This window comes from Lycorma delicatula, chromosome 1, assembly GCF_047948215.1.
Source record: "Lycorma delicatula isolate Av1 chromosome 1, ASM4794821v1, whole genome shotgun sequence".
NCBI lineage: Eukaryota > Metazoa > Arthropoda > Insecta > Hemiptera > Fulgoridae > Lycorma > Lycorma delicatula.
In genome coordinates this window covers 340,761,003-340,773,947 of record NC_134455.1, presented here as the reverse complement: position 1 = coordinate 340,773,947, position 12,945 = coordinate 340,761,003, and the positions used below count along the sequence as shown (strand labels likewise).

At 30.8% G+C, this 12,945-nt stretch overlaps 1 protein-coding gene across 4 annotated transcripts in view; it reads left to right on the top strand.

Moving 5' to 3' along the window:
• LOC142334335 (A disintegrin and metalloproteinase with thrombospondin motifs 12-like) overlaps positions 1-12,945 on the top strand; it is a 134,795-nt gene that overhangs the window by 71,497 nt on the left and 50,353 nt on the right. For 3 of the 4 annotated variants that reach the window (XM_075382301.1, XM_075382299.1, XM_075382298.1), the window contains 4 exons: positions 3,650-3,771; positions 6,831-6,980; positions 8,793-8,939; positions 10,073-10,226. In XM_075382301.1, the coding sequence (XP_075238416.1) occupies positions 3,650-3,771; positions 6,831-6,980; positions 8,793-8,939; positions 10,073-10,226 (573 nt within the window). The remainder of the gene's footprint in view (positions 1-3,649; positions 3,772-6,830; positions 6,981-8,792; positions 8,940-10,072; positions 10,227-12,945) is intronic. The other variant, XM_075382300.1, reaches the window with a different exon arrangement.

Below are 12,945 nucleotides of genomic sequence, written 5' to 3'. Positions count from 1 at the left end.
ATATGTATGAGTATAAATGAAGTGTAGTCTTGTACAGTCTCAGGTCGACCATTCCTGAGATGTGTGGTTAATTGAAACCCAACCACCAAAGAATTACTATTGAACTTGAACATACTTAATACGCTGACCTAACATCGAAACACGGGCTTGACGCCTCGCCGTCAAGCGGCATTTGAGGAGCATAATCGTGGTCTTGTCCAAGCTGAACGTCACCTTGTGTTGATGACCCCACAGCTCAAGTAACCTGCATGGTTATGCAAACTACAGAGCCACCCTGTATATGCCCTTGGGTGGCTCGGAACTCTACCTCCCTCTGTAAACATCCTTCAATCAGCAGGAGCTCACTGTCAGCATAAGCCATGATGCATGATGCAACACCAGCTGGGCAACCTCAGTCGCAGAAGAGAATCAACCTATGCCACTCACAACAAGGGACCCAACATGCTGCTCTGGGAGCAACCCTTGGACAGCGCCTTACAAACCTCATGGCTACAATCGTGGAGCAGCACATCTAGGTGAATGAAGTAACTTTGCAATACGTATAATTCCCTCATAGTACACTCTCGTTTCTGAAGTGGCAAAGGGCCACCACAGATAGTTGAAGGCTCCAGAAGAGGAGGAATAGTTATCAAGCAAAACCGTAGTCACAGTCTGAGAGTGATGTTTAGCCCACCTGGGTTTACCCAACCTTTACCCACCGGGTTGGTCTAGTGGTTAACGCGTCTTCCCAAATCAGCTGATTTGGAAGTCGAGAGTTACACCGTTCAAGCCCTAGTAAAGCCAGTTATTTCTACATGGATTTGAATACTAGATCGTGGTTATCGGTGTTCTTTGGTGGTTGGGTTTCAATTAACCACACATCTCAGGAATGGTCGAACTGAGAATGTACAAGACTACACTTCATTTACACTCATACATATCAAACTCATTCATCCTCTGAAGAATTATCTAAACGGTAGTTACCGGAGGCTAAACAGAAAAGAAAGAAAGAAGTAAGTCTACTAGTCAACTGTGGTGAGCCATCTTTTTGGTATAGACGAAACCAAATTATCTGTTCCTATGCAACTCGCATAAAAGCGCAACCAAATCATCCAACATTGACGTGGTGTTCTCCAATCAGCATCTTAATCGATATCAGGTACGACCGAAATACGAGGTTTGTTAAAAAAAAGACAGAACCTTTTTAATTACGCGCCAACGGAGATATTTAGTGATGTGCGGTTGGTAGAATTGTATTCCGCATAACCTCCTCTGAAAGCACATGTTCTTGGATTGATGATATCTCGTTTAGTTTTTGTGTTATTGTTATTTGAGTGCAACTTGTTTAAGTGTTAGAAGCGATTTTTGTAATGTGTGATTTTGATTGAATTTTTGTTTCATGTCGTAGCCGTAAACCCAACTTTCGTCTCCCGTTATGATCCTTTGTATGAATGTTTCATCGTTCAAGGAGTTGACGGCAATTATCCACTCTATATTCCGCTGTTTGATCATCAAACGAGGAACAAACTTTGCTGCAACTCGATGCATATTCAATTCTTCAGTCAAAATGTCATGGCACGATCCAATCAAGATGGTAACTCTTTCTGCAAGTTCTCTGACAGTCAATCGGCGATTTGTACGCACCAGATCGTTGATTTTCTGAACGTGTGTGTCATCAGGTGAAGTCGAAGGGCTTCTTGATCGAGGGGCATCTTCAATCGACTGATGACCACTTTTAAATCGCGTAAACCATTCGCAGCATTGTGTACAAACCAGAGCATCATCTCCGTAAGCTTTTTTCAAAACTTGAAAAGTTCCTGTGAAAGTTTTCCCCAGTTTCACGCAAAATTTTACGTTATATGATTGCTCCCGAATATCACAAAAATTGCTACTAACATTTAAACATGTTACACTCAAATAATAGTAATAATACGAAAACTAAACGAGATACCAATAATCCAAGAACATGTGGTTACAGAGAAGGTTATGCGGAACACAATGCTGCCAACCGCACGTCACTAAATATCTCCGTTGGCGCGTAATTAAAAACGTTCGGTCTTTTTTTTTAAAAAGCATCGTATACTGCCCCGCTAGGTATAAGTGCTGTTGTCTTTTCTTATCTCTAAATATATAATCATCTCCAGTTCATACGGTTACTCAATGTTATTTCTTCTCTAGTAAATTACTCCTTTGTCGGTATCATAAAAAGTGTACGAATCTTACAAGAAAAATTTTATAATATTGTAAATAGCGTGAATCCTGACGCTACTGTTTATACAGACTGCTCTAAACACAGTAATTTTGTTGGTTGTGCTTTTGTAGCTGGCAATAGAAGATACATATTTGGCCTTCCCAGCACCGTCAGTGTTTACGTCGCGGAGCTGTTTGCTATTAGTAAGTCCTTAAATATACTTAGCCCAACATATCGACGTACTTGTCTGTTCAGATTCCATAAGTGCGTAACAGATTCCATTAGTCAGCAAAACACAAATTTGAGATTCTACTGGATCACCAGCCATATTTGAATTTCGGCCAATGAGCGTGCTCATAGTGCGGCTAAAGATACTTGTTTGCTGCCTGTTTTCACTAATCGCGTTATTTCGAACAATTTTGTCTGTTTTCTGAAGAGGTAGTTCATTAAGAATGATAAAGTGAATGGATTGCTACCATCAACAATAAACTTTGTACAGTTAAGAACATTGTGTCACCGAGGAGGTGCTCTTCATGCTGGAATAACTCAACAGGAAGTTATTATTTGCCGTTTCCGAATAGGCACACTAAACTTATTTATGGAAAACTCATTAAACAGAGCAGTGCATCCGTTTGTGTTCGCTGCGACTGCCAACTATCGGTGCACCACATCCTTGTGGACTGTGTCTGTTATGCAGCACTGCGTCCGAAGTTTAAATTAGGGGCTAAGTTCCGAAATATTTTAGGAAACAATATGAAGATGTTGAATGACTTATTATTTCTTAAGGCCGTGTGTCTTTATCGAATAATTAATATTATTGTAATGTTTTTTGTTTTTTTTTGTTTTATAATTTGTTTTAGATTTCTACTACTTTGCGTATGATCTGTGCGTTTTGATTTTTAATTTTATTTTTTATATAACTGTTATTTAGTTTACATTTCCGTGACATATACCATTTGTTTTTGTTGAATTTGTTTGTTTATTGTAGAGTATATTGCTTCCAGTCGTTAATAACGAATCTTCGTTACGTGCCCCCAAAAAACAAGAAAAAATCGATTTTTGTACAAGTAAATTTTATCAAGAAAAAATTCTCTTTGTGCTTATACCTTTTATATCATCTTTCACACCCATCTTCTTTATTGATTTAGTATTAACTTCCTTCCTTCTAGAACTCTTGATTTTTGTTCATGCATCAGTTTGCATTATTATACCAGCTTCTCTTTTGTCTTAATCTATTTATTTATTACAGATTAATCCTTTTGTGTTACAACTATATATCTCCAATTAACTTCTAAATCATTCATGCTTAATTACTCCCACAAAAAATATCACTGAACCTCAGCTCTTAGCATTTTCTTGAACTAATTTGCCTTTTTTCTCATCCAATTTAATATTGAATTAAATTAATTTGTTTAAATCTTTTTTTCTTTTATTAAAGTGTTATGTTTATTTTTTTGAATATGATGCAGTTTGTTGCAGGGTCTTAATATTACAATTAACGCTGATAAGACACTGGATAGCTTTTGTCGCTGGCAAAAATCATTGAATAAGCCACTAGAAGATGATCCTTTGCACCATGATGTAGCTATCTTGATCACAAGGTAAATAAAAAATATGTATCAGTCAGTCATTAATACAATGACGTACTTCCTGTCATTAATATAATCAACAATTCGGTTTATATTTTACTATTATCTATCATGTTTATTATTTAACATACAAATCAACGAGTGGTACAAAAGTGAGAATTTTCTGATTTGCTGATCATAAAAATTATATAAATGTTTTTATAAAGCAGGTTTTGGAAAAAAAACAGAAAATTAAAAAATATATATGTAGTGTAGAAAATATTATTTTCACAAGTGCTCAGAGCATTATGAGTTTTGACAGTGTGATGTGTTTTCAGTTTATATTCATTATTTTTTAGATGACAATCTTAGAATACAATGAGTTTTTTTTAATAAGATTTCTCTTATTCCTATAGTAATTGTAGTTACCATTATTAGTTAGAATTAATAATTACAAGTACTTTAAATATTTCTGATAACAATAAAAATGTGACTCCCAAAAAAAAATGACCTAAAAAGACGACAATAAATTGAACTAAAAAAAAAGAAAACAAAGTATGGAAATAAAGGACTTAACATATGTAGTATTTAATAAAATAAAATAATTGGTGACCAATCAATTATCAGACAGTTTTAATGAGTTAATTTTTGTTCTGATTTGTTCCATCGTGATTTTGTATTGTACTAGCAAATAACACATTTGAATTTTTAAAATCGAAAGATCGTCGTAAAGATATAACAACATTTCTGATTAAGATCTGTGATCTGTTAGATCGAGAGTGTACCTGATGTGTGCAAAAGATAGCCTTCAACCTACTAACAAACATCCCATTTGAATTTTGAAAATCAGACAATTGTTTGCAGAGGTCTTATAAGAGCAACCCACTGCACCTCCCAAAACATCACCCTAGGGGCACCCCATTTGTTACCAGTTGATGGTAATGATTGGTTTAGAATCATACAAGGTGCTCGCATCACCTCATCACTCTAGCCTCACACACAGTCCCTACGGGAAGCCATTATTATTAAACAAAAGTTTTTTTAATTTATTTAATATTTTATTTTATTTAACGTAAATTTAATTCTGTTACTTTTATAGTATTATTCATTAGATTGATTTGAATCATTCAGTTCTAACCCAGGTAACATAGTGATAGAGGCTCACAGTTTACTAAAGTTTGTACTTCAACCGGCAAATCTCCGCTATTACATATATATATAGCCTATGACACTCACGATGACATAAGGATTCAGTGCTTTTAACAGTTTTATAGAATCTGAATGACTGTGTTAGATGGTATAACCATTTGTATTTACCACAAAATACAGAAAATGAGCAGTAGGTTTGAGCTTAGCTCATACATTTTGTAAAGTCAGAAGTGAATCAGGAATAGCCTGATGAGAAGTGTTCACTAATTAATAAGAGTCGAAAACAGAAATTCTATGAAAATTCTTTTATTGATCAATTCTTTAACAATTTCTGATTTTGATTTCGACCAGTTTTGATTATTATAACAGTAAAAGAGAAAGCTTAAAATTGAAAAAAGTAGCTTGTTTGCAGCGAAGTTATTAGTGTTATGATCTTTAATTCAATCGAGACAGTAAAGTTTCATATTAACTCTTCGGGTAAAGACTTTGCTACACTGTATGGAGAATTACAAAGATATTATTTCACATTGTGTGTTCAGAGTTGTTCATAAAGGGGATTTCTTTTATTAGCATGTCATGAAAAAGAAACAGCATACTTTTTTCTACTAGATTTTCCTTTTTTTCACTAGATCTTTTAAATCAGATTTTATTAAATTCTTACGTACTGTAATAAAGCAAACATTTTGCATTAGAGCTGTTCTGTTAAAATTAAATATTTATTAGTAAGTAAGTAATATTTATTAAGTAATATTGCTTTACTTTTAAAATTTGATCTACCTTTTCTTCTGTATTTTGAAATGTAAAGAGATGAAAAAATACTAATAGCATTTAAAATATGATAGATAGTTATATTTTATTATAATACTGAATATACTAATAATAAAATAATTTCAATTTAGCAGAATGAATGTGTCTCTTACTGTGACAATCACTTTGGTCCTAACACACAACACTGATTATAAATATTTTTCTTGTTTTATATGCTAATTTTTTTTTAACTGGCTACTTACAGAGGATGACAATGTGAGGGTATGTGTGTGTCTTCACAATTCAGAATTGTATCAAGATATTCATTCATTAAATATAAGCATCAAATAGTTACATAAGGAACACTGGTAAAATTTCTATTAACTTTAAAAACTTTAGGCTATTTGGAAGGTAAGAAGTTCCTATAGCCTTTTCTGGATCAGAAAATGACACCATTAGAAACATGTTTTCTTTCATAATAAAAATAATTTGGTTACTCTTTGGATGGATAATTGTAATATTTAGATAGATTAATTATTTGATAATTTAGCAAAGAATAAATATTACATTAATTTTTTTGTAGTTGATATTTTGTTAATTTTTAAAATATTTTTTTTTTTATTAACTAGCACCTCATTATTCTTATTTTATATGCAACTAACTAGCATTACCTCTAATAAAAGCATTATATCCGTTTTATATAACCATCAGCTAAAGTTATTATGCTTTTTTCAATCCAGTTTGACTTCAGTTTACACAAATAATATCTCAAATTCTTTCCTGGATATCCTCCAAGCTTATGACTCACTTAAACACATTTGTTATTTTATTCATTTAATCTTTATATGTGATTCAATTGCTGCTACCTACCGAGTAATTAAACAATTTTTAAGCTACTAATTTGAATTTTATCACACTTAAGTAATTTATTACGATACTTATTAATGGTTTTCTGTTAGATGGGAAATGAAGTAGAAGAGATATTCATGGATGGGTGACATAGATATCGTAATACAAGTGTCTTAATAAAATACTGTGATTTACTCACTCAATTATTATTCATTTAGACTAACGAATAGTTACACCTACAATGGGTTTTAACCTGCACTAGTATACAAGTAGTGTATGTACACCTTCTGTCCATAAGTACATTTTTATTATTTTTTTTTTTTTTAACATTGATTTATATTTTCCAGAAAAGATATTTGTTCTGGAGCGGATACACCATGTAGCACACTAGGTGTGGCTCATGTGGGTGGTATGTGTCAACCAGATAGAAGCTGCAGTGTTAATGAAGATAATGGTATTACTTTGGCACATACAATTGCACATGAATTAGGACATAAGTAAGTTTATCAGTCACATAGTGAAATATCAAGAAGTCCTACTGAGTGTTTTTGGGAAATGCAAGAGTTATTTTAATTTTTATTATTATATCTACAAACTGAAATTGTTAATCCCCTCATAAATGTAACTGTTATATCTACCATAACGACTCATTTACTCACCCTAATATTTTCTGCAACTGGTGAAATTGTAGGGGTATAGAAATCTTTATAAAATTTAACTCATTATGAGAAGAAATCACCAGGAATAGGATGACATGGTTCTGTGTTCTGTAATTGAAAGAACTCCATGCCAACCTTTGTGATCTTTCATCCAGAAGGTTCAAAATTTGAATCCTGTTCAAGCATTGCATTTTTCAATGCTACAAATTTTCTGTGGTCAAACATTAAAATTAAGAGATGAATTATTCATTAAAAAGAAAAACAATAAATTCTGATTTCATAAATTGAATTCTATCTACCACACTTCACTGCACAGCTGAAGTAGCTCTTATTATGTTAAATAGATTAGAGTGATCATTTATTATTACAAAATATGCCTATTAGTTCTTTAAAAATCAAAAAGTGTGCTATTTTCACTAATTAAATATTTACTGGCCCTTCTTTTTGTAGTTATGGGCTTTATATTATAAAAAGAATTTCAATGTAAACATGCAAACCCAGAAGAATATACGTCTTATATGTGAGTAAAATTTTCAAATTTTATTTGTATAGATATAATGAATGTGAATAGATAGTTCTGCAAATCGCTTTAATATGAGCAATTATGTACATGTAATTATGAGTGATGGACATGCTATCACATAATTTATATACTTTTCTTCCGAGGCGCACTTCTGAATATAAAAAGTGTTATTGTAAATTGGAACTGTTACTATTTCCCTTTCAATCAATCAAATTGAATTGTTATTTTTATGTTCCTTTCAAAAATAATTAATAATACATTAATCAATAAATTAATTAATTTGTACAGTTGGTGGATGATTATCAATAACTTAAAAATAAATTAATCAAATTGTATATACAAACTCTGTTCATAAAGTACCCAACCTTAGTTAATTATTAGAAAGCAGTTGTAGATAGAAGGTAAGATTTAGCAGAATGGTGTAATTACCTTGCTGCATAACTTTGATTTTTTCAGGGTGTATTAGTAAAATCAGTTATTGCTCCACAGATTTTTTATATAAAATTATGTTTAGTTTATGAATAGTTTTGTCATATTATTATTTTGTGTATGACAGAATGTATTGAACAACACATCAAGTTTTTCAGGTTATCAAAGCTAGTCCAGAGCTTTTCAATTTAAAAATTAATTCCTAAAGTTCACCAAGTACCTACTCTCTAGATATTGCTCCTTGTGAAAGGAACAATTAATTTCTTTATGAATAAAGAAATTAGATTCTTTTTTTTATTCATAATTGTAATAAATTAGTTGGAGTAAAAGAAAATGTCACTTACACAAACATATATAAGTGGCATTTTCATCCAAAGTTGAAAAGCAGTTTAAAGGGATTTTCGATCCTTTACATGGGTTCTCTCAGTTCAGAATTTATGAACAGGGAGAGCAAGTATGAAAAAAAAATGGTAGAGCTGAATGTCATTACACAGCAAAATTCTAGAAATATTTTCAGTAATAGGAAAAGCACTGGGCTAAGTATGCCGAGTCACAAAGATTATCCAAAATAGGTAACAGCTAGAATTAAACATATGAGGCTCATTTTAATACCTTACAGTCAGGCACTTTTTGAATGGACTCTGTATCTATTCTTTTAAATTATCAGTTTTTCTTTATTAAATTTAACTTTTTCTTAGTTTTGGGATGTACCATGATTCAAAGAAAGTCGGTTGTTCAGGACATGATGGATCTACACAACATATCATGACACCAAGTTTTGAAGCTAATACTCTGCACATCGCTTGGTCGCCTTGTAGTCGTCGTGATATAACTCACTTTCTTGAGTGAGTATTGGTTCTCCCTCTCTCCTCTCTCTAAATAATGTATGTTTAGATTATAATTTTTTATTATAAATTACAGAAATAATAAATATAAAAGTTTTATATTCAAACTTTTTTAACAAAACAAATAAAATTACCTTTTAGGCAAGCATGTAGACTATCATAAGTTGTATTTTATAATCAATAATATAACTATGAGTATGTTAGAAAAAGAGCATACTCTTTTATTTTGTTTTTGATTAAAAAATTAAGAACTGTTGTTTATTATCAAGGAGTTGGAATAACTTTGAAGATGCTTTTCCTGATTATGCAAAACCAGATAAATGTGGTGTTTGTTGCTGAATGTAAAAATCCATGTAGCAGGAATTGTACCAATTTATTGTAAATGGTCAATTTCTGATTTTAAAAGGTGTCACTTTACATAAATATTCATCAGTTGTTACAAACTCCACAAAAATCACTTTGGAAACTGTCTCAGAAGATTAGACTTAGTTGCTCATAAACCTGGAAAAAAAATTGAAGTTACATATAAACCGGATTTAAGTGTGCTCAAAAAAAGTATACTTGTAAAAATTGATAACAAAAAACTTAATTTTATTGACAATGTAATAAATTCTTTAAGCATAAAGAATATGAATTGAGTTTTACAAAAAAAAAGAAAATTATCTCATGTTAATGAAAATATAGCATTGGGATCCAATTTTTTTAGTTTTCTAAAGTAAAATTGCATAAAATCATAGAATTTTCCCCATAGTTGGCTTCCACAGAAATGCAGTACGGTGTTAATTTAAATTTAAAACATATTTGGAAGAACATTTTGATAGCCATAACTGTGAAACAAATTTTTTTTAACCAGTATTTATAAAAACTTTCTTTATTTTAACCTTTAGAATGCAATTCTAACTATATCCATTTATTCATGGGATGCTTTGTATAACATTAATCATTTTTGTACAATATTATCTTGAATATGACTCATACTTATCTTCTGTTTATATCATTTGTTTTGTTTAATTTATGTTAATAAATTTTATCTTTGAACTTTTATAATATTCATACAGCATACAAAATTGAAGTAGTCTATTATGAAATAAATTTTATAAAATGTAAATTTAAATGCTACTTTGTTTTTATAGTGGTGGACTTGGAACTTGTCTAGAAGATAAACCAACTATTTCAACACCTTTAGAATATCCAGAATTACCAGTTGGTGTAATTTACAATGCTGAATATCAATGTAAATTACAATTTGGGGTTGAAGATTCATCTGTATGCATTCCTATTGATGAGGTAAACTAATCATTTTGTATTCCCTAACTGAACTTTTTGTAGGTACTTAGTAAAATTATAGATTACAATTTTGAATGATGAAAAAGTAAACTATTTAACCTGTATGTAAAAGTTACCCTTCAACTCGTACTTCTACGCATATTTCAGTTAGGAAGATGAGTTATGTGCAGTGTAGGTGACAAAATTTCAGACCCTTACTGGGAATCAAACCTGTGACTAGTTGAACTGGAAGCCAGTTTGCTTACTACTACACCAATTGGCCAGATTGACAAGAGTAACAAGAAATGAATATTATAAATATTATTCACAGCTCTTATCCTTTTGAGAGGTCAAATAATCTCAATCAGTCAGTGCGGCCTAGGAAGGCATATGAATTTAATCAACAGTTACATAAAAGCATATTTCTTTAGGTAAAATAATGTTTAGTTCAATTCTTGCAACCACTTTGATATTTTATCAGGCTAGTTAACAGATTTTTTTTTAGTCAATGTATAGTATTTTCATGTGCATATCATATTTTTTAATATGATAGAAATTAATTACATTTTGAATACACAGTCCTTTTTCAAGTACAGTTACTGTTCATTACATTAGGGTTTTATCTGCACTGAAATTTCCAAGCTTTCAGAGAATTCTCAACCTTGTAAGTTTTGTTTGATTACATTGTATATTTTTTGTTCGTGGAAAATCATGTTAAAAATTAAATTTGTAAATATTTACTAGTCATCCTTTAGTCATTATTCTAAAGTAGTTTATGTTGATCATCCAAGATAAATATGAAATAAGAGTATCATTACTTCTGTGTAATGTGTTTGTGTTATTCTAAAAATAAAGAATGTAATAAATTAATTACTAAATGTAATTTATTTCAGCTTCATTAAAATATATTCTCAAATGTATCACAGTAGCAAAGTAGTTGGTAAATCAATTTAAAATATACCATTTTAATATTGCATATTTTATTTTTATACGCTTTTATTTAACGTGCTTCCATGTCATGTCTGTCTGTATGTTCAAAAACTAGTGAACAATTTTAAACTAGTTATTGAAATGCTATCAAACCAAATTTTTCATGCAGTTTTGTTCTTGATGATGATGCAATGTGGTGCAAAAAATTTCCATAATTTTCCTTTGCATTTCAGGAACACATTAAATAAAATTTTCTAAATAATTTGTTAGTAAAAAGGCATCAGTCATATAACTCACCCTTTCTATTCTCAACTAAATTTTCAATGTATTGCTGATCAATATTTCTTTCCCTCCTATTTTGCACTAAGAATAAACAGTTACAAAAGTCATGTTTTACTAGAGTGAAGTCGCATGTTTTGCTGTGTTTTACTGCATTTCTTTGTAATAAATACTAATTTTAATTACTCAAATTAATTTATATTATTGAGTGTTCAATTTAGCAATTCTGAAAAATTCATTAAAAATATTCATATAAATGAATATTTAACTTTTTCTTGTTATAATCTGTGAACATGAAGTTGACAATAGCTATCTTAAAAGGAAAAAAGATGTGAAAAATGAACAAAATATGTATTTAATAGAATAAAATATGCATGATTACAAGTAACTTCGTACACAAATTGTAAAGGAAAACAAACGTCTGGCCATGAATTAGGAAAAATTGTACATTTTCCAGGATTGTGCGAAGATTTTATTGCAAGGTGAAAAGCAGAGTATGTTGAATATACTTTCGTCCATTTCAAGTAAAGGTGGACGGGATATTTCCTTGCAAGCTTTGTTAGAAATTTCAAATGTAAAACAGAGGCGACCACGAAATGAAAATCAAAAATCCAGATAAGTAAATTCCTGTATTTTATAAATTTAAATTTAAAAAGGCAAAGTATTTTTAAAAAGGTTTTTCTGAGTCTATTTAGTGTTTTTGAAAAGCACATTAGACGTCTTTCTTCACTGTTATTAAAAAAAATGAAACACCTTGTAACAAACCTGTTCTTAACATAAAATGCTATAGCGCTGAGGTGTGCAAAAAAAAGGGATCACATAGATTCTTTTCCAAAAACAGAAAGTATATTTCACTACCATTTAGCATTCAATTTTAATTATATTAATTCATAATTTTTAGTCTATCTCTTTATGGATCATTGATACTTCATTATGATCATACAACCCAAATTTTTCAGGATAGTTCCAAATTTTAGGACTTTCTCCCGACATCCCGAAGAAACTGTTGAAAATCCTGAATTTTATCGAAAATGACCCTTTATATGTTTCAAACCATAATCTTATTTGGTAGTAAAATTTGACTGCTTTGTCTGCTCCCACCACCACACACATATATATTTAGCTAATATAATTAATACATATATTTAGCTAGCACTACATATTATTACTGTTTATTCCAGCAATTCATTCTGATTTGAAGGGTTATCTAATAAACACCAAGCTAATCTCATTTCCACATATTAATTTTATCAAATTCGTCAGTATCTATTTCTTATACAGTTGTTTTAATTATGTAGTGTATGTGCTATCTTGTGAAAGTTATTATTAAGTTATTGTGGTTTTTATTTAAAATGTTCAACAAAGTTAATAAAGGCAAAACTATCATCCATTTCTTAAAAGACATGATAATCCACTCGTAGCATTTTGCATGCAGTGCAGTAGCGAATTAATCTTGCCCATGCTGGGCAGACAGATGTAAAGGTTCACATCAGATCCTAGAAACATCAAGCGGTGGGAAGCCTCAAGCTTT